Consider the following 22,925-nt stretch of genomic DNA (forward strand, 5'->3'; position numbering starts at 1 on the left):
GCTCCAGACTCTGCATTTTCTTCAGCTTTCTTCGGCTTTTCCTCCAGCCCCCGCACTGTCTCGTGCGGTGTCCCTCAGGGCTCTGTCCTCGGTCCCCTCCTCTTCACCCTCTATATGCTCCCCCTGTGGTGACATCATCCGCAGATATGGGGCTAACTTCCACATGTATGCGGATGACACCCAACTCTACCTTTTCTCCTCTACCCTCAACTCCACGACCACCGATGTCCTGACAGCCTGCCTGTCCGACATCGAGTCCTGGAGGAAAGATAACTTTCTTCAGCTCAACGTGCGTAAAACTGAGGCCCTCCTGATTGGCTCACGTCAGCGCCTCCGCACCTCAGGCGCTGACAGCATCAGCATCCAAGGCTGCACTCTCCACCTCTCAAAGCCAGTCAGGAACCTCGGGGTTCTGTTCGACCCTGAGCTGTCCTTTTTTCCTCATATCCGCGCCACAACTGGCACCGCCTTCCATCACCTCCGAAATATCGCCAGACTACGGCACTACCTCACCCCTCACGCTGCTGAAACTCTGGTCCACGCCTTTATCACCTCAAGGCTGGACTATGGGAACTCTCTCCTCGTCGGCCTTCCCGCCACCTCCCTCCACAAGTTGCAGGTCATTCAGAATACTGCAGCTCGTGTACTGTCCCGCACCAGCTTCGTGACCACATCACTCCCACCCTCGCTCGCCTCCACTGGCTCCCCATCCCCCAGAGGATCGAATTCAAGATCCTCACCCTCACCTACAAGGCCATTCACGGCCTTGTTCCCTCCTACCTCTCTGACCTACTATCCCCCTACCTACCTGCCCGTACCCTCCGTTCCTCTGGCTCCGGTCTGCTCCACATCCCCCGCCCCAACTGCCCTACCATCGGTGGCCGGGCCTTCAGCCTCTCAGCCCCCAGGCTCTGGAACTCCATTCCCCAGTGCCTTCGCCGCCTCCTCCCTTTCCTCCTTCAAGGCCGGTCTCAAGACCTTTCTCTTTGACCGTGCCTTCAGCTCCCCTCTCGACTCTCTACCCCCTCCTCGCTCCCTCCCTTCCCTCCCCTCACCCTGACCATTTCCCCCCTCTTCGCTCCTTCCCTCCCCTCACTCTGACCATTTCCCCCCTGCTCGGGTCCTGACCCAACTGTACAACGCCTTGGGACGTCCTCCCGACGTGAAAGGCGCTCAATAAATGGAATCTTGTTGTTGTTGTTGCATAGCCATTCTGAGATGCTACTCTGTGTGAAGGGCTCTACATAAATCCAAGTTGTTGTGTGGTGTTTTTATTGTTTGTGTTGTGTGGTGTTGCATTGCAGAGAAGATGATCCCAGTCATGAGGGTCAGTATTTTTTTTAAAGAAATTTTTAAATCCAAATTTCCTGAGGATTATGCCTTGAAAGACTTTATATCCGAGTTTACTTTTTGATTAGCAGAACCACAAGAAAGTAATCTGAAATAACCATGAAAGCAAACAATAGCCAGGAAACCACAAAGTAGCAGTTGATGCAAACTTATTTCATGCTGTAGTGAAAAGATTTTTTTTATAGAGAAAAGATATCTTGGCAAGAAGTGTATTGATCAGGGTGTAGTGGGCTGTGTTTTGAGAGCAAGCACCATCCTGCTTCAAGTCCTTCACCCCACCATCGGTGTACAATCTTTCAGCTTTTCTGCCCCCCTCTCTGGAACCCCATCCCAAAGTCCCTCTCCCTCCCCCCTTCCCTCCCCATTTTTAAAGTCCACCTTTTTTTCGCCATGGCACGATTGTAAAAGAAAAGGGAGTTTCTCCTGGTATCCTGGCCATCAATTCCACAAAATAACATTGTTTATTAACTTCACGGATGTTTGCTGGATATATGCAAATTGGTTGCCACGTTCACATATAAAATAAAGTTGTTTCACTTTTCAGTAAAATCCTGTGAAGTGCTGTGAGACATAAAGGCGTTATATCAGTTTTGTTATAGAAGATAACAAATTGAGTAAATTATATTCAAGCTATAAATTAGCAGTGTCTTTCCGTAAAGTGGCTCAAAGGGATACTGTCAAACTTGTACCATTATGTGTGTTCTCAGCTGTCAGAGGTGATTTAATTTATTCTGAAACTAGATTGGGGGTAAAATAAACTACTGGAAAACTGAATGCCTTGAAATTTAAGTAGCCCTGCAAATCCCTATTGAAGCTAAACCCACTCCCACAATATTTAAAAGGGAATTGGACAAGTATTTGAAGCAGAACAATATAAAAGAGCAGGGAACTGGGATTACATTATATAGCTGCTGTGGGGGAACTAGTACTATTGTGGAATTGATGGACCAAATAGCCTTCTTGTATGTTATGGCTTCCAATATCCCAGTGAATTGACTTGAAGATCAATATCGTGCCTTCAAATCCCTTCACACACTTGCTCTTCCAGACCTCTGATCATTACCCTTTACATTTTCGACTAGTTTACTTGATCCTTCCTTGCTTATTCCTCACTCCCTCCACCCGAATATTGGTAACTAAGTCAACCACTGTTTTTCCACGCTCTGGAGCAATCATTCCAAATCTCTTTTCCCTCCCCATTTTTAAAACTCTTTAAAACATATCTCTGACCATGCTTTAGTTTACACTCTTCCTTACCCCCCACCACCCCCGCAACCTCCTCTCCACCCTGCTCTTTCTGAAACCCTTCAAGGCGTTCATGTCAATTTGAAAAGCAGTATTTAAATGGAAGTTGCTTCTTGATTCACTGTGAAACTCCTGCTCAGTTGCCTGTGCTGATCTTGTAAAACATGTTTGATAACACTTAAGGGTCAACAGAAACTATTTGCATGATTAAATTTGAATGGATGGGGTGGGGGAAGTATTATAAGAATTCTGGCCTGGGTATGTATAATCTGTATTATAAGGCGCTATATCAAATGCAAGGATTATTATTTTATTACATGACATTTAAAGACTATAAATGTAGGGATGTTTTCTTCTGTAATCTGGTGGAATGGTACCATTAACTTTTGACAAAAAGGTGTTGTTTTAAGTTTAGCCTGAGATGGATAATATTAATATTACCATATAATAATACTATTAATATTATGATTGCCAAGTATGAGGAGAGAAATGTCAGCAACTTCAGACTGCAGTAAAACAACAACAACAAAATTCCATTTGTATAACCCGTGGAGTTGAACCTTGTTTTAGAAGTCAAACGCCAGGTGAATTGTGTCAAATTTTAGACATTGTAAATCCTGCTATCAACAAATGATGTGCAGTTATCTTTTGGGACATTGCTGAAGATCAAATACTTTTACTTTTGAACATGAACTCTGGGTACTTGCAACAACCAGGATTATATTAGTACCATTCCAGCATCAAGTTTCCTCATCTGTTACCTTAGTATCTTTATTCCCCCAACAAAAGTGTGTTTCATAGTCTATATTTAGAAAGCCGTTCAAGTATCCCAGGATGACAGCTCACATGCTAAACTTGGAATTTAAGCCACCCAAAGATTAATCACAAATTTAATATTCACTTATTTAAATGAGCCACTTATGCAGTTATGCTACTCATGCTATAAGCATGCAAAGTTTATACACGTGTGCTATGGTAAGATAAAGATAACATCTTAGGAGTGATTTTGCTCCATAAATTATCTAGAAATCCTGACATTTGCCACAAGAAAATCAAATGACCTAAAAAGTTATGAAGCGTGAATTAGATCACGACAAAAGATCAAAGCTGTGCTGCTTACCTTCATCATTTACTGAAGAGGCCAATGCAAGTGTGTACCTCCTACTATTCTGAGGTCTTTGAAACATCTGCTTATTGCTAGAATTATTTTCATGTCATTTTCTATTATTCTGATTATAGAGTGATTTACATGAACACCAACAATTATATCTTGCAAACTACTCACATCTTTTTTTTGTGTTCCACATCAAACGAGTTGTGGTTGTCATTGTTCAGTTGTCCTCTGCAGCAGTAATTACTGCAAACAGGAGTCTGCAGCTTAAAGACTAATAAAACTGTCCATTCTCAATTTTCTTATCCCCAGTGAAAATGAGTTGGAATCTAAGAATCTGCTTCATTTTAGCACTCCTTTCCACCCACTCCAGTGCATGGAACATTTACAGCACAGGAGACCATAGCGCTAATGCTGGAAGGACATGATGTCCTTTTGAAAGTTGGGTGCCCTAAATTCCATGATTGGGGTTGTTAGTCGACTAGCGGATCGCTATTCCTGGGCTAATAATTCCTTCCAAAAAAAAAACAAATTTGAATCCATGACTGTTTGTGGGACACTGCTGTGCGCAATTGGCTGCCGCATTTCACCTACAAAATACACAGTCAATTGACTTTACAGTGTATTGTGCGTAGTGCTTGGAGACGTCTCAAAGACGTGATAAGGCCTATATCAAATGCAAGGATGCAAGGATTATTATTTGCAGTTCTATCATCCAGAAATGGATACCCCAACTCCATCCTTAATGGCGACGTAGGAGAGGGCAGATCTAGTGAGCGAAACACCAGCGTTTTGGAGCCTTTCTCCGAGTCTAAAGCTTGATTAAAAATGTTGCTCGTTAATTGTGTTAGGAACAGGTGATGTGTATTAGCATTGCACTCCTTTATTTTGTTCCATCACAGCATTAGGATGTTTCCGAAATGAGTCCAACGTCATGGCCTCAGTGATCTTTCCTGGGATCTGTGCCTCCTGCTCTGCTGTCCTGGCATATCTGAAAGTATTGTTTGGGGTTTACGATGTGTGTAAGTTGGCTACCTGTTCGCCCACAAAAACACACAGTCACTACACTTTACAGTATATCCAGTGAAGCATTTTGAGATGTTCTCTTGAAGCGAAAGGTACTATACCAAAGGAAGGATGATTATTATTATGTGTGTCTCCTACTTTTACTTCCTATATTCTATACTTTGCATTTCTTAGTATTGACCTTAATTTGCCAGTCACCAATGTATTTGCATACCACATCAACTTCTCTTTGTGAGATCGCATTCTCTTTCAGATGAGTTCATCAACTCTTTTTAGTTTATTTTTTGCTTTGTCCTTTTTAATTCCACTCCAATCTAAGGCAAGTCAGATGTGTTTGCCTTGTAAGGACAGTAATTCCACATTGAAGATGTTCTACAATGAAAACCCTCAAAATTGGAATTTGCTTATGAACTTGTGAGTATCGCTGATCCATTTTAGGGGTGTTAGGTTAAGTATTTGTTTTTGTAATTGGACTAATTCAAACTGGGGAGAGGTGGGGGGAGGTCGCTAACAATTTCAATTCCAAAAAAAATTATAGTTTGTTCCAGCAGCAATCTGCTGGATCTTAAATCTCCTTCAGAAAGCAGCAAGTTTTTTTTGTTTAAATAATTCAATCTGTTGGTATTTTTCCACTCAACCAAATGTTCCATGTTTTTTCTCACAAATATATCTTCAGAGTGTGAGAGTTGGTTGTTCAGTAGGGGTTGCAGGCATTGTACAGAGGAGACAGTTGGTCAGGAGATCAGTGTCCTGAGGGAAGACCACAGACTCTCAGCAATACACTTGAATGGTTAGTGCTCTGATTGTAATAATTTTTCCCACTTTTTACACAGTGGGTAATTGCATTTCCAAAGATTGCATTTGTAATCTGTAAGATCTTTTCAGCCTGAAACACTGGTCGTGAGTAACTTTTTATCAATGTATTGTAAATTTATTTTTCTAATACACCTCTAAGTACACAATTATAATCACTTATTTCTCTCTCTGTGCACCATCTTTTTGTTGATGTTTGTAATTTTTTTTTAATTAAGGCAGTTAATGTACTCCAGATATTTTTTTCTTCCTCTCAGCACAATGTAGTTCAGCTGGACTAGACAGTTGGATGGCTCACGCAACGTCATTGGAAGTATCAAAGTGTCCTCTGCCTCTTATTTCCGTTTGAAGGAATAATGTTCAGAATAAAAAATGAGTCTGATGCAGTTTGTAATAATTTTATTCTGTAGTGTGGAATGAGGGAGTTTATTCCACTCAGAGATGAGATTATGACTCTTATTTTTATCCACTAAGGATGGAAATTGATTTTCATGAATTATATTGAATTATTCTCCCATCTCCCCTGAAATCTTCAATGGAAAAAGCCCCATGATTTTTTGAAACAAAAACATTCTTTATTAAAATTGGAGGTCTTTATTTCCAATGTACAATGAATTCCTCAATTAATTCCATGAATAAAGAAAGTCAATCAACAAAGGCTTTATATTCAAAAAAAAATAACTGTTAAGTTACTCGCACCCAAATTAATTTGGTGCTCTAAATCTCACAGCTTGTGGAATTGTATAAAACTTTTAAAGTATTTTTGCAGTAAGACTGCAGTTTTTTTTTTTGCTATCCCAATAGATAGATACGTGTCACTTATTGACTTTTTTTCTTCTCTCAGTCACTTGTTCGTAGTCTGTTCCTCCTCTTGTTGCCTGCTGAGATCTGGGGGGAAATCCTGACATGGTCTTCGGTGCTGGGTTCTGAGAGGAGGCAGTACATATGTCCCCCGATAACATGCATGAGATTAGGAACTTCTGAGCCAGGGAGACACAAGACTTTTGATTTTTTGCAGCAAAGTAATGAAGATGCATCGAGGCATCGTGTGTGTGTGTGAGAGAGAGATCCTTCAATGAAAGTCAACAATGAAAGACAACTAACCAGACAATTTCCATAATTAATTTCATGAGTTCATGGACCATTCAATGAACCCATGAGTGCTGGCGTGCCTCCGCTACAGAATCGGCCTTCAACTGGGAACATTTGGAATTATTTTCCAGCCTTCTGGTGTTATCCTTTTCCACAATGTGCTGTGAGGCATTTCTGTCACTGCTCCTCCTTCTCCTACAATACTGCTTTGTGCTCAGGTGCATTCCATCTGGTCCTGTTGTGTATATTTGTATGAATAGAAAAACACTTTAGTCTTAATATACTATGCTATTCATTGTTAAATTCTGCTTCCTATAAAAACAGATGAGTCCTCTGAACATGTTGTGGGGCGGCACCATTTTCATGCTCCTGAGAAACTGGTCTCGGGGGAACAGAGTTTAGATATTTTAAAATTTCTGCTCAAAAATGCATTGAAGCTTGTTGCTCCACGTCTCCCGCCCGACCCACCCTACTATCGGTGGCTGGGCTTTCAGCCTCTCTGCCCCCACACTCTGGAACTCCATTCCACGGTCCCTTCGTCTCGCTTCCTCCCTTGCATCCTTCAAGGCCGGTCTCAAGACCCTTCTCTTCGACCATGCCTTTGGTCTCCCTCCCACCTCTCTGCCTTCCCTCACCCCTACACCACCCCTCCCCATGCTCGAGCCCTGACATCTGACTGTTCAGCGCTTTGGGACGTCCTCCCAACATGAAAGGCGCTCTATGAATGTAATTTTGTTGTTGTTGTTGCTATAATCCCAATGATTATACTTAAAAGCTAAGACTCTTTCCATTCCTTTGCCCCCACCCCCCTGTAAAAAACCCCAAAGCTGAACAATGACTTGATCAGTGACATAGTGACAACAAGAGAGAATATTGTATTTCATTACGGAAAATTTCTACTTCCGAAGAGACAATGACTATAAGCCCAGCACCTAGATCTGAAGGTCCTGAAGAAATTTCCCATTGACAATAAGTTTAAAATGATCCTTTTGCTGGCCATTATTCAGGAACTGTAGGTTTGGGGTGGATGGAGATTATTGTGGTTACTGTCCGAAGGAACATGATATTGGGAACCTGAACTATATTGGCAAGTAGTTATATGATTTATTGTTGTTGAGGTGACACAAATGTTGTGTAGCACCATTTCAAATAATTGTGCAGAGGTCTGTAATGAGTGCCATCAAAATATTGCAAGATTGTGTATACAGGACACAATTAGTACAGGATACAAGTAGTCAGCCAGCCTAATGTGTAATCTGTTTTTTAAGCAGTAGTCTTCATTGGTGCTTCCCCAAAGAGAGTGGGGGACCTCACTGTGTGGAGGAATCACAGGCAGAAGCATATGCCTTGTCTCTCCGATTTGTTACATTGAAATGGCAGTGAGCTACAACACAGTGCCATTGTTTTTTCAAATCATTTTAATACATTGAGTTGTGAAAACGCTGGTATTATGTGAGTTGTAAATGAGTACAAAGGGAATATCGAGTGTCCTTATCTCAGTTGTCTAGTTAACGCACAATGAAATGCTTACACAAGGTTTCATGCTTAACAAATCTTTTAGATTTTTTTGAGGACATGTCAAGTAGGTTAGATAGGGGCAATCAGTGGATGTCGTGCATTTAGATTTCCAAAAGCATTCAATAAGGTGCCCCATAAGAGGTTGATCCACAAGATTAGGGCCCATGGAATTAAGGGGAATATATTATCATAGATTGAAGAATGGCTAACGGGAAGAAAACCAAAGAGTAGGGATAAACTGGTCCTTCTCAGATTGGTGGGATGTGACTAGTGGAATGCCATAAGGATTAGTGCTTGGGCCTCAATTATTTACAATCTACATCAACGATCTAGATGAGGACATCGAACTTAATATATCCAAATTCGCGGATGACACTAAACTAGAAGGGAGAGTAAACACTGAGGATGACATTTAAAAAAAATGCAACAAGATATAGATAGGCTAGGTGAGTGGGCAAATAGGTGGCAGATGAAGTATAATGCAGGGAATTCTGAAGTCATCCACCCAGGTGGCTAAAACAGTAGAGCAGATTATTTTTTAGAACGGGAGAAACGAGATAGTGTTAGCATTCAGAGGGACTTGGGTGTCCTTGTACACACCAGTCACAAAAAGTTAGTTTGCCGGTATAGCAAGCAATCAGGAAGGCTAATGGTGTGTTGGTATTTGTTACAAAAGGGTTAGAATATAAGAGTAGGGAAGTCTTGCTGCAAATGTATAGGGCCCTGGTGAGACCGCACCTAGAGTATTATGTGCAGTTTTGGTCTCCTTATTTAAGAAAGGATGTACTCGCCTTGGAGGGCTACAACGTAAATTCACTAGGTTGGTACCTGGGATGAGTTATGAGGATAGGTTGAGCAATTTAGGCCTATATTCTCTAGAATGTAGAAGAATGAGAGGTGATCTTATAGAAACCTATATGATTATTAAGGGGCACAACAGAATAGATAGTGGGAGACTTTTTCCCCTGGTTGGAGAAACTATGACCAGGGGTCATAGTCCTAAAATTAGGGGTAAGCCCTTTTGCACTGAGTTGAGGAAAAACTTCTTCATTCAGAGGGTAGTGAATTTATGGAATTCTCTACCCCAAAGGGCTGTAGATGCTCAGTCCTTGAACATATTCAAGACTGAGATTGATAGATTTCTTGTGGATAAAGGGATTAAGGGATATGGGGATAAGGTGGGTAGGTGGAGTTAGAATAGATCAGCCATGATCTTATTGAATGGCGGGGCAGGCTCGAGGGGCCGAATGGCCTACTCCTGCTCCTAATTCTTATGTTCGTATGCACGACTCACCTAATGTGCTTTGATGTTGGTACTATAAAGAGTCCTGTAGCTCAGTGGTTAGAGCACTCGCTTTGCAAGCGAGAGACCCGAGTACAATTCCAGACAGGGCGAAACCTTGGGCAAGTTTCCTTACTCCACACATCTAATAATAATCCCTCCAAAACCAAAAACAATAATAAATTGGTTATTTTCAATCTACGACTGTTTGTGGGACATTGCTGTGCGCAATTGGCTGCTGCATTCGCCCACAAATATACAGTCAATTCACTTTACAGTGTGTTCTGTGAAGCGCTTTGGGACGTCCTCCCGACGTGAAAAGCACTATATCAAATGCAAGGATTATTATTATTATAAAATGTCCAAAGTTTATTTTTAAAATGGTATTTTCTGTATTTTCTGTAGGTACACTGAAGTATATTAAGAATATTTGCATTTGATATTGCACCTCTCACACTGTTGAGGTATCTCAAGGCACTTCACAAGATTTTACTGTGACAAGTAATGACTGTAGTTACTTCCAGACAAATACAGCAGCCATTTTCTCACATCAACGTCCACGAAGTTATAAAGTGAATGACCAATTTTATCTGTCAGACTGTTGGTCAGAAACATTTTTTTAAAATAGTGCCAAGAACAGGCACAGATGAAACATTGGCTTAACATTTCACCTGAAGGACAGTACCTCTAACAATATAGCACAGCTCCAGCACCTTACGAGTGTCAGCCTAGCCTACAAACTCAAAGTCCTGAGGTAGGGCTTCACTTCCCAACCTTCTGTCTCAGAGGCAAGAATGCTATCCACTCTGACACTTGACACCAGTACTAATGAGAATATATTTGGGTGTGTTTTCTAAGTAGGCACAACATACGATGATTTTAATGACAAACATCCAAGTATTATAGGAACTTGATCTTATGATTCTATTTTCTGGCACATTTGCAAACTGATCAAGATGGGTGCTGACATGCGAAATTTAAAAAGGTTCTGTCTGAGCTGTTTGAGAGGAGGAGGGAGTAGAAAATGAATCTGCAATCAACAATTTCAAGAGAATGAGGCAGCATGCAGTATTAACTTCTATGGTACTGACTCATTCAAATTTCTAACATGCAACTCTTAAGAGAATGCTTAATATACTCTTAACTGCAATGCGCCTCGCAATTGAGATGTTGAATGTAGTTTCTTCACATTGCCTATGCCGGTTATGAATATAAATGATTTGTCAATTTAGTTCAAGTTGCACTTAGCGAGAATTTTCAGCATAATCTGGCAGGTAGTACATGTGGCAGGTCTGTTTATAATATTATATTAGTCACTGTTTTTAGCTTTAATTGCTTGAAACTTGAATAGACTAATCTCTAGGTGATATGCAATACCTACCGCTTGCTGTGTTGAATACAAATTAGTATCGTTTGGATAAATGTTGCTTTTAACCAGTTTGCAGCTGATTGTTTTGAATTAAATGGATCCTATAATAAAATACTTACTATCTAAGGTGTCTAATGTTGAAAGTTTTCATTTAGCATTCTTATTCTTAGACTTTGCACTTAAGTGAAAATTCGAAAATTACCCCTAAAATTTGTTCTTGAAATAATTGCATCCAGACATTGCATTTGTGAATCGGTTCTTGATACTATATAATTTGTACCTCCTTTACGCACTGATTCAGTGCAATTGTTCAGATCACTTTGAGAAGGTGTTACTCATGACAAGCTTGAATTTGAAAGACCATCTAGTGGCCTAAGCTATTTCTTTTGTTTAGTGTTGAATGCTGAATTACATTATTTCACATGATTCATAGGAATCAGTGCATCAGCCAGAGACGTCATTCAAAACATTTACTTTTTTGTCGACTTTCTTGGCTGAAATCACAAGATGTTTTTCTTCTTTGACCCAACCTCTTTTTTTGTTTCCACGGCCGTTGCAATTTTTAAATATGTGTGTGTATGTGTGTTTTCATTACCAACGCAGGGCNTTTTTTGGTTGCTTTTCACTCCACCTTGATACGTTAGAACTTTTGATGTATGACATCTGAATCATCCACAATTGGGGTTTTCAAGTAGGTGGACATGTTCAAAGATGTATAAACTCTTCCCTGAGAGACAGGTCCAATGGAGTCTGAACCAAGTCAGCCATCCTCTGACTCGACTTGGGAATGAGTTTTTGTGGTGCAGACTCAAAAAGCTTGTCATAATAATAATAATAATCCTTGCACTCGATATAACTTAATGTTGTTGCAACATCTCAAAGAATTTACTGTGAAGTATGGTGACTGTATTTTGTAGGCAAATATACAGCAGCCATTATATGCACAGCAACATCTTACAAACAACCATTGAATAAATGAATAATTTTATCTTGGGGATTGTTGACCAGGTCGCAGGAAGTAACTCAATCTCTTTTTTGAGTGCTGCTATGGGCTCTTTAACATCTCCCTGAACAGGCAGATGGGACCTCAGTTTAATGTCTCATCCGAAAGATGGCAACTCTGGAACTCCCCCAGCACCGAGTGTTGACCTAGACTATGAGTTCAGTGTCCCGATGTGGGGCTTGAACCCACAACCTTCTGACTCAGAGGGAAGAGTGCTACCAATAAAACCAGGCTGACATCTTGGCCTCCATAGGTGTCACAGTGAAGGGAATATCAAAACTAGGTTCTAGTGGTGAAGAGACAGTTGTTAGATTCCACCTAGGTCTACTTTTCTTCTATTAGCGCAGCATTTCAGAGCATCCAGAATATGTTAAACTCTCACATTTAGTCTTTAGAATGTTCTTTTAAGAATTAAAGAAACCAAACCAAGTTAAAACCGACTTCAATAAATTGGCAAATTCCCCACGCTCTGAAATGCTGCACCAATAAGAATAAACCTACACCCAGGTGGAATTTCTACCCAACTGTGTCCCAACACACTGCTGGAAACAGTCACTTGATATTCGGCTTAATTACTTTGGCACAGCTCCTTTAGTGTACCATAATTTATGGTGCTGGAGAAAGCTACGAGCCTCACTGATTCTGAACAGGAATATTTTTTTCTCTCCTACAGAGAGACATGGTTTCTGAATCTGAGATCTGTCTGTATGAAAGATCTAATTCAGTCACTTTTCTTTCATTCCAGCTAAAGAAGCAGTATCCTCAATTTCCGCTGAAACTTCCTGCAAAAAGAATATTTGGAGACAACTTTGATCCAGGTAAAGTTGGTTATGTGTAAAACAATAAATGCTTCTGAAGTGATTTACAATATAATCCAGTTGAAAGGTACCAGATTAAGCCTTTCTCCTTCCCTGCCAAGTAAAAATTATTTTTATCATTTAAACCTTTTGTTCTTTAAGTGAATTCTATGTTTTTTAATGCTCTTGTTAAGTGATAACTGAACCTTTTATCAAATGTAACATTGTTTCTTGACTTTCATATTCAATGCCAGAGTGTGGTGGTGCATCATTGTACTTGGTCAAACAATCATTTCAAGTGTGATGTGGGTTTCCAGTGTTACAGATTCAAGCTGCTTCCTAAGGTTGTGGGTGAGGGGCAGGCAGGTGGAGGGAGTGAGAAGAGAGACAGTGTTGCCCTAGTGCCCATAAGTGGTGGGTCGCTAGGGCGAGAAGTGGCTCGGTCTCTCCTCCCCCCAAAAAAAAATCTATTTGCAGCTCAGCTCTTTAAGGGGAGCTGGAGGGGAAACCCTGAGGAGGACGATAGCCAGTCCTCCAAGCAGCCCCAACCCACAGCACCCGCAGGCCCTCTCTTGTCCCTCTTTTAGCTCGGTGGTGCAATTTTACCATTTACAATTTTATCTGTTTTATTAAAAAAACAGTAAGATCAGATCTACAACAGCTCAGCGACTATTCTGTGGAAGATGTTTTGATTGTGCTGTGTACATTCACCAGTGTAACTTAGAATTGCAGAGCAGAAGTCAATACATTTTTTTCCGCCTTTGAGCTTTCATTTCAACTTGAAAGAGGAAGGTTTTGGCACTCTTACTTAGCACACACTTTGAGAAGGAAGCTGTTCTAGCTGTGATCAGAATGTCTCCCGATTCATTTCACTGTCCCAGACCACTGAGCCGTTGTTGATACAAGTGCTAGAATGAGAAGCATCTATTGTATGCTCTTTATGAGTTGCCCTACTGGACTATCACAAGGAACTCATTATAAATGAAGGCGATTTCCCTTTGACTTCTATCTAACATCTGCTGGAATGTAAAAAGACGTGCCACTGCAGATTTTATATATACCTCTTCTTTGGAACCCCCTCCCTCAATCAACCTCGTCCCTTTTTATCCGTCATTAAGTCTCACCTTAATACCCATCTCTTCGACCGTGTCTATGCTCCCTGTCACTTGGCATCCGAACCATGCTTGTACAGCGCTCTGAAACGTTGCCCTAAGTGAAGGGTGGTGTATAATTATTAGTTGTTGCCCGATTTCATTTACTCTGTTGTATGATATGTATAATATCATTAATTTAATGATTTGCCAGCCCAATGGCTTTTTACACTGTTAAAAGAATTGAATCCAGGATAAGTGCATTCTAAAAACCCAGTAAATTATGCTGACCGGTCGATTTACTTATAGTTACTCAATGTGTAGGCTCGATTGTTAGTGCTTATAGATTGAAATAACTTTCAAAATCACCTATTAAACAATGCACTGCAGTTAAAATGGAATCCTGGAGCATATTGGTTAGAGCATTTGCCTCGCAAGCGAGAGGATCTGGGTTCGATTCCCAGACAAGGCGAAATGTTAAGCAAGTTTCCTTACTCCACACGCCTCTGTTTATCTAGCAGTAAGTAGGAACCCGGTTGTTAGTCGATTGGGGGATTGCTTTTCTGCGGTTAATAATCCCTTCATAAAAAAGTAATAAAAATTACTTTAGGTCACTCTTAGGTCACTCAATCCATGATTATTTGTGAGACACTGCTGTGCAAAATTGGTTGCCCACAAAGGTATACAGTCAATTCACTTTACAGTATATTCTGTGATGCGCAATGAGACATTTTGAAGACGTGATAAGACGCTATATCAAATGCAAGGATTGTTATTAATATATAATGTAAATATACATGAAAATCCTTTTCATATGATTTAATTATCCTTCTCCCGGTTTTAAATTTCTGGAGGTTTTATTTTGAACTGAGCTTGCTGCATATTCAGGGACATTACCACACGCTGAGTTTGTTTTTCTCAAACCAGAACATATTCTAATCTTAAAGGGAACAAGATTGAAACTCTCCCGCATGGAGTACTGCACTGGAGGAATGCTACTTCACGGCTCCATGCCGTGAAGTTCTGTGAAGTGATGACACTAATCCATGGGGGATAAAGTCAGAAAACCCAGCATTGGTGTGGCCTTTCTCATTCTTTAAATGTTAACTTTCCGATTCACCTCCAGCCCTGACTCTGGTGGTTGCCCTGATTTCACAGACACTGCTGCTATCTGAGGTGGTGCTTCTACATCCAGAGGCGACACCAGATCTGGCACAACACAACCCAGTAAGCTAAGTGGCTGCCGCAAGAGTGCTGGGTTTTTCTGGTTGGGCGGAGGTGTGGTAAGGACTGAGCATCTGTCCACCCCAACAGGCTAGCGAACGTTCAGAGATCCAGGTGTGGTAAAAATTTGCAAGTGGTGACCCAGGATCCTAAATGATTTTCATTGTTCCCGGTATACACGCATGCAAAGTCATCCCGGTGGATTCTGGTCAGTGTCAGCCTCGGGCTGCTGTAAAACCAGTTTTCAGATAGTCTGAGTGAAATGTAGCATTACCTTGCCTTTTGTAATAGGGCTTTTGAGTGAGAGAGAGAAAGATTTTTTTTGTTGTCTCACAAGGCAATCTTTTGAATAACTTTTACCTGGAGTCCTATACTTGGAGGCCTGTAGCTCAGTGGTTAGAGCACTCTCTTTGCAAGCGAGAGACGTGGGTTTGATTCCCGGCAGGGTGAAACCTTGGGCAAGTTTCCTTACTCCACACGCCTGATAACAATCCCTCAAAAAAAAACAATAATAAATTGGTCACTTCAATCCACGATTGTTGGTGGGACACTGCTGTGCGCAATTGGCTGCCACATTTCACCCACAAATATACAATCAATTCACTTTACAGCATATTCTGTGAAGCGCTTTGAGATGTCTAGACGACGTAGAAAGCCCTGTATCAAATGCAAGGATTATTATATTATTACTACCTGGCCACCTAAGCTAGTCCCATCAGTACAAGAAACACTCTTTCCTTCTCTAAGTGAGCAGTGGGAAAAGGATGGCTGTGGAAATTGATTTGTAATCAACCTTGACGCTTTCTTGTTGATCGTCATTTTCAAAGGAGAAATTATAAGCAAATTATTAATAAACAAAACCTACTTCCAGGTGGGTGGGTGGGTGAGTGGTTGGAAGTGCATTCAATTGTGCTTGAGGGGAGCAAAGGGGCAGGACAAATCATTGTTGTCCATTTGGACAGTGCGGTTGAAACCATTCCAACAGTTGATTTGGCACACAACACATACTTTACCATATGTTAAACTTGGCTGCCACGTTTGCCCACAAAACAGTCACTGCACTTTGTAGTCTATCCTGTGAAGCGCTTTGAGGCATCCTCCTGATGTAAGACTATATCAAATGTAAGTACCATTATTATTATAAAATAATATCCATAAGTGACTTGGGACGACCTTCTAACATGAAAGGCGCTATATAAATGTAATATGTTGTTGTAATGGATATTCCACTGTAATTTGCTATTTAAGACACTCGATTGTTATCTGCCACTAGAGGGCTCATGCATTTTCAATTCAATTGCCAACAATCATGTCCATTGATGCAGGGTGATGTTGAGGCAAAAACAATTCTGATAAGTAAATTAATCTGTTTTTGACTGTTAGGTGCGTCTCAATCGCAAACATTTTGATTGGATGAATGCTTCATAATTTTTAAATTTTTTATTTTAAAAGCATCTCAATGTAGGAGTTTTTTTCACTTTTTTTCTTTTCAACAGCCTTCATTAAGCAAAGAAGAGCAGGGTTGAATGAGTTCATTCAGAAACTGGTTTCCAATCCAGAGTTAAGTGAACAGTAAGTTTCACCCTATTATTTCTCTGAAATGCTGGTGATACTAACTTTAAGTGGTCTTTTGCAGTAGCTGGAGTAAGTGTTGTGGAGGAGACAGTAAACAATGCCAAATAGCAATTAATTTCAACGACTCATTCCTTCTCCACTTTCTGTTCTGCAGAAATAGAAAGAAAGTCTCTAAGTGAAATTGGGTTGAAATGAAATCAGAAAATTCTGTAAATCCTTAGCATCTGAAAGCAGAAGAGAAGTTAAGGTTTCGGGCATGACCCTTTGTTGGAACTGAAACGGTGAACTGGAGTTCCTCTCTAGAAAAGAGTAGGGAAGGGAGAGGAACAAAACATAATGTCAAGAAGTTTTTAAAAAAGAAATCAAGAGGCAGCTGAGAGTCATTAAGAGGAGATTATTAAATGTTCATGGGAATGTTTGGGGAAAAAAACAAGTGACTGAATAAGGCAGTTTAAGACGATGTAAAATGCAGTACTATTCACTACTTGTTGCCAGAAACTGTGTTTGAAGCAGAAAGCATCAATGTATTTAAGAGGCAACTCAATGCATACATGAGGGAGAAAGGAATGGAGGCACATAGAAGAAATTAAGGCTTGTCTTGTGTGGAGTATAAACCGGCACAAAATAGTTGGGCCGAATGACCTTTTTCTGAGCTGTACAGTCTTTGTAAAGTTACACAGTTTAAAACAAAAAGGAGAAATGAAAAATACTCACATAACCGTTCGAAATAGACTCATCATTAGTGCTCCCTGGAATCCTCCTAAACTTCTGTTTTTGATTATTAACTTTAGAATTCAGCAGATAATATTGAAGGGTTATTTCTATTGCTCAGCTTTACCTGTGCTGATTCCCATCTTTTTAAACTAATTCAAGAGTATCAATATAAATGAAGAGTTCCCAAAACCATAGTTATTTAAACTAATGGTTGCAGGCTGAATGTTAACCAGAAGTTGAAGAACCGAACAAGTTGATGTCTCCACTTCAGCTGACTATGAAAGATTCCCATTGTTGTAGTTGTCCTCATGAAAGTTGGATGGTTCAGCAATGTTCGAATTCAGTGAGCTTAAATTATTTTGCCCAAAAGGCAATATTCCTGATGTTTTTAGTTTTGTTTTTTGGAATTTTTTAATTAAAAATAACTATTGAGATGTTGGAATGCAACTGTATGGTTTTGCACCACACTTGATGTTTTGGAAACATGGGTGCCAGCGTAACTCTTTATCTTACTTATAATATATTGTTTCTTAAGAACCTCAAAACAGCCTATGGTTAAGGGAATTTGCTATTGTGTGTTTTCTGATTTAGACCCGATGTCCGAGCATTCCTTCAAATGGACAACCCAAAAAATCAGTCAGATCCTTCCGAGGATGAAGATGAAAAGACTGGCCAAATGGTACTGTACATTGCAAAGTTTGGTTCACNTTTTTTTCAAATGTATATATTTGTTACCTCAGAGGTCTAACGTTCAGTTTCTCCTTCCCTCCTTCCCACACTCATCCTACCAGGAAATTTGTCTTAAATTGTTTTCGCAATTGTTGTCCATCCACTGGAGGACAATTCCAAAGACTTCAATACTTTGCCCAAGTATCCACAAGAACAACAACAATTCAATAAAATTATCCAGTATTCATGTGTGATCCTATTTAAATGTGAGGTTGGGCAGTGACATCTGAGCCCAATCTTGTCCTCAACTGACATTCATATGCATTTTCAGCCTTCAAAGTGAGGATCTAATTGAGGTGTATCAAATTTTAAGTGCGATTGAGAAAGTAAACCCAGAACAATACTTTAGGAACCACAACAATACTTTAGGATAAGGAGGAACAAGAAGACGTGGGTTTAGAGTTGCAAAGGGCAATTGCAGAACAGGTATCAGAAATAATGAACAACTGGAACAGGTTGACAGAATGGGTGGTTGAGGCTTGGACACTGGACTCGTTTTTTTAAAAAAAACAGCTTGATGCTGTGATGGGAGGATGGTAGTGTGTATGTTCTGGAAAGATGCAATCAAATGGCCAAAGGGCTTCCTTCTTTGGAACTGATCTTGTGATGTATCTTTCGGGGGGACGGATTCTCTTGTAAGGATTCGGAAGCAGTGGCTGATTTATATCTTCTCTAAACGAGGGGCATGAAGGCTGATTGCAGCACCAGCTGAGATCAGCTACCTCACAGCAGACTGGTGAGGTCTGTTGAATCTGCAATCTTTTCCCAGTCTGTATAACTTGCAGTGCTGCATTTAGTGCTGTCTTTACCTTCTAGGCTAGATTAACCCTGCTGTCAGGTGCAGTAATCTGATTGAATGTCCTGACTGGCACAGAAATCTAAGATTGTTTTATTTTATTATTATAGCAACATTCTACCTCTGAAAGCATTTACCTTGGTGCCTCAGGAAATCCACAGTGAGTATTCTTATATTTCTTGAATTTACTTTTCTTAATGTAAAACTCAGATATTCTTCCTGTTTTTTTGATTGCAGTACATATAATACAAATTTACATTTATATAGTGCTTTTCACATCAGGTGGCTTGATTTGGTTTCTTGTGCTTTTGTGAGTTATAAACGGTTAATTAATCCCCTACATCCACAGGCGCTGGTTGCACTTACAGAATGCTTTTGGGTTTGTTTCAGGGCAAAGCCAACGGACTTTGCTTTCTTGAAAGTAATTGGCAAAGGAAGCTTTGGCAAGGTAAGATTGCTGACACAGCTTTACTTTTCACTGTGTGTTTCAAAGACGTCTATATTAATCTGGGTCTTCATTTGCAATATTTCTGAATACCATTCCTTAACACTGCATTTGAGACATGCAAATGTAGCACACCTTTTGGAAACTCAAAGTACATGACATCACATTACCCCATAGAAACTCTGCTCCAACGGGATCTACTTCCAGGAAAGTGTTCCCGCGAGTCAGCAGGAATTCTAATGTGTAAAGAGTACCCCTGTGAGTTGCATCCCATTGTGTATCTAACTCTTATTTTTCTTTCGTCAGGTTCTGCTTGCTAAACACAAAATGGACGGGAAATTTTATGCGGTCAAAGTCTTACATAAGAAAGTAATCCTAAAGAGAAAAGAGGTAACTTTTAGACATTTACTTGTTATCAAATCAGTTTTTAGTGTTAATTTTTTTTCCTTGCTCATTTTGTTTTTCTGTGTTTTGCACACTGCAGCAAAGGCACATCATGGCTGAACGTAATGTGTTGCTGAAAAATGTGAAACATCCCTTCCTTGTTGGGCTTCATTACTCATTCCAAACTACAGACAAGCTCTACTTTGTCCTGGACTTTATTAATGGTGGAGAGGTTTGTACTGAGACATGAACTGAGACATTTTACCCACAAAATACGCAGTCAATCCACAGTCAGATTCATGGTAGTTGAATTAATTTACATTTGTCAGTCACCACTACCTGCAGTGTTTGCTTGATAGCAACAAATGGACATGTTTTCTCACTTGGAGATAATCATATTGAACACCTTTCCACTGTTAACTCTTTCCATTTTAGGGCGCATCCACTGCGTTCATTTGTCATGAAACCCAAAATATTCTATTGCATTATTCGTACAGGATAAAAGTGTTATTGTGAACACTTCCAGACAAGACAGCAAAAAGGATTTTTTATATAGTAACTTAAGCGAATACTGGAGATTGTGGGGGAATTGCGAGCTGAGCAAATGTTCCCATTGTACAAACATCACACTTACAGGATGCCATTATGGTTACTAATACTTGTATGAGAGGAGACATTCAAAACCATTTGACAATTTTAATCCATCTGCTCAAAATAATTGGGGTTATAATGCACAATTAGTTTGAAGAAATGGAAATATCAATCACATGTAAATAGATTACCCTCTGAAAGGTGAGAGAGTAAGATGGGAAACCTGTGGTCTTCTTGTTAACTTTAATGTATTTAAAAATATTTCCAGTTGTTTTTCCATCTTCAACGGGAACGTTGCTTCCCAGAAGCCAGAGCCAGGTTTTATGCTGCGGAAATAGCCAGTGCACTGGGGTACTTGCATTCACTCAACATTGTTTACAGGTAACCGGATGCTTTAAATGTGCCAAGTATCACTACTGTTTACTATTATTAAGGTTTTTATGGTGGATTTTAAATTGATGCACCATTGATGCTGCGTTTACATTCTGTGGTATAACAATCAATATTTTGAAGCGTAACTTTCAACCTGATGGCTGGTCCAGTCAGCTGTTTTTTTGGGACTCTCCTCAATTGTGGATTGTCAGAGCAACATGTGTGGGATGGCAGTTGTGTCTGAGTGTACAATCCACAACAAATCAGTCCTGACTGAATGAGCAAAGATGCTGTGCTGACCGAAAGGAAGTTTGAAGGCTATCTCTGCCCACTGACTGCGCATATTGTGCATATTGAGCTTATTGATTGTTTATGGCATACACTTGCCTCCTAGCACAATAGAAATGATTTTAAAAGCAACTGAATAAAACTTGTGTAAGTATCTTCTGTTTACAATGACATTGCAGCTCTGTTTTGCATGCATCTTCTATTGGGACTGCGGATGTAAACATTTTGTTGATCACAGGAAAACCATTGCGCATACTCCTCATTTGTGTGAAATAACGTGTTAGTTATTTTTAATTTGAAAACCTACCTTTTTAAAAAATAACTTACACTTTTTTTGTAACAGGGATTTGAAACCAGAAAATATTCTTTTAGACTCGCAGGTATGTACATGCATGGTTTACTTTGTTAATGAAGCAATTAGTTTCTTTCAGAATACTGATAGTGTGTGACATGGCACAGAGGTAATCTTCAAACTCCCTACTATGTGAGTTAAAAATGGTGAATTTAGTGAATAATAACGGTGAATTTGGTTGCTGAAGCTCTAAAGACTTGGTAATGTTCCCTACCCTCCTCATAAGTTTAGTTGCCCCTGGATTTATTTGGCCAGTTTAGTCATCTCAGTTTGCTTAGCCAGCTCCCCCCACCACCCTCCCAAAATTAAAAAAAATCTCGCCTCTTGTTTTAAAAGGTGTGTTTGATGTGGTTCTTGGATTTAGCAAATGCCGTTTGCTTTTATGTTACAGGGACACATAGTTTTAACAGACTTTGGCCTGTGTAAAGAAGGAGTCTCTTGCACTGACACCACATCAACTTTCTGTGGAACACCTGAGGTAATAAAAAAAATCCTTGCTTTGATGTAGCGATTTTCATATCAGGAGGCCGCCACAGGATTTATTGAGTGTAGTTACTGTATACTTTTCAGGTGAACACAGTTGGCAATTTACACTCAGCAAATTCATTAGCCCAAACAGCCATGGGGCAAATTCCTAATACTATCTGTGGGATTATTGACCAAGAGAAACTTCATTCTCTTTTTGAGTAGTGCCATGGGGTCTTTAAAGCTCTATTTGTAGATGAGGGCGAGGGGCTTGAAGTCGATCTGATGGGAGACAAGGTGAGAGTGGACCTTGCGAGCTTTCGGATGATAGGCGTGTGGAGTTTGGTGAGGGTGAGGATGCAGAGTTGAAGGGTCCTTCAGCATGTGTCACGCACCCAGCTGATCAAAACTAATAGACTGTAGTCTGGCCATCGTTGAAGGAAACATATCCGTAGAAGCAGAAATTTGGGACACAGCAATGAAATATTCCAGTATGAATGATAATGGTGTACAGCCCCCTCTGGAGGTGAACATAGGTCAGTTTAAACCTAATCTTGAAGGGATCTTGAGTTGGGTTGTTTAAAGATTTAACTAATGTGATCTCAGTGAGATTTTGCATCTCTACTGCATTGGGATTTGAGGAAACGTTTTTTTGTTTCTGGAGTGGATTGATCGACACATTATGCTACCCATTTTTTCCATTTGATGCCATTGGAAACTTTTATCAGTCATTCTCTACCGGGGCAATGGAACAGATCTTGGGATCGTGAGGTCAAACCACTGAAACATTTTCCCCTATCCAAAAAAAGTTACTGATTACTGAGGGGTTGTGGTTTAGTAGAAAATACGTATTGTGCTCTCTTTTTCAGTACCTTGCCCCAGAAGTGCTTCGAAAGCAGCCTTATGATAATACAGTTGACTGGTGGTGTCTTGGATCTGTTCTGTATGAAATGCTGTATGGGCTGGTGTGTATTCTACTTTATTGTGATACATTTTCAATTAACATAATTTTGATAAAACCACTCTGAAAGCCTTTGGTGGAAGGGCTCTCATCAGATACACACCCATGTGTATCATTCTCTTTGAGACGACTAATACTGATGACTTGGTACAAGACAGAGCTAACATTTATTCAGAACCTTCCACCACCTCCCATGCAAAAGTAGCAGAACTGTGCAGTAACTGCGATGCTAGGCATTAAATGTATTCCCCACTTCATCGATGATATTGGCAGGATCTGCTTCAAGCCTAGCGAATGCACAGGTAAAAGGAGAAGAACCAAAATAGATGATG

At 40.2% G+C, this 22,925-nt stretch overlaps 1 protein-coding gene across 6 annotated transcripts in view; it reads left to right on the forward strand.

The window, feature by feature from the left end:
* The window catches only part of sgk3 (serum/glucocorticoid regulated kinase family member 3), a 68,197-nt gene that overhangs the window by 40,426 nt on the left and 4,846 nt on the right, over positions 1-22,925 (forward strand). For 5 of the 6 annotated variants that reach the window (XM_007896757.2, XM_007896754.2, XM_007896756.2 and 2 more), the window contains 11 exons: positions 12,555-12,627; positions 16,418-16,493; positions 17,802-17,889; positions 18,846-18,895; positions 19,126-19,183; positions 19,487-19,570; positions 19,665-19,796; positions 20,424-20,536; positions 21,159-21,195; positions 21,559-21,645; positions 22,502-22,597. In XM_007896757.2, the coding sequence (XP_007894948.2) occupies positions 12,555-12,627; positions 16,418-16,493; positions 17,802-17,889; positions 18,846-18,895; positions 19,126-19,183; positions 19,487-19,570; positions 19,665-19,796; positions 20,424-20,536; positions 21,159-21,195; positions 21,559-21,645; positions 22,502-22,597 (894 nt within the window). Of the gene's footprint in view, positions 1-12,554; positions 12,628-14,855; positions 14,925-16,417; positions 16,494-17,801; positions 17,890-18,845; positions 18,896-19,125; positions 19,184-19,486; positions 19,571-19,664; positions 19,797-20,423; positions 20,537-21,158; positions 21,196-21,558; positions 21,646-22,501; positions 22,598-22,925 lie in introns of those variants that run through there. The other variant, XM_042346894.1, reaches the window with a different exon arrangement.

Source organism: Callorhinchus milii, unplaced genomic scaffold (genome assembly GCF_018977255.1).
Source record: "Callorhinchus milii isolate IMCB2004 unplaced genomic scaffold, IMCB_Cmil_1.0 Scaffold2, whole genome shotgun sequence".
NCBI classification, from domain to species: Eukaryota; Metazoa; Chordata; class Chondrichthyes; order Chimaeriformes; family Callorhinchidae; genus Callorhinchus; species Callorhinchus milii.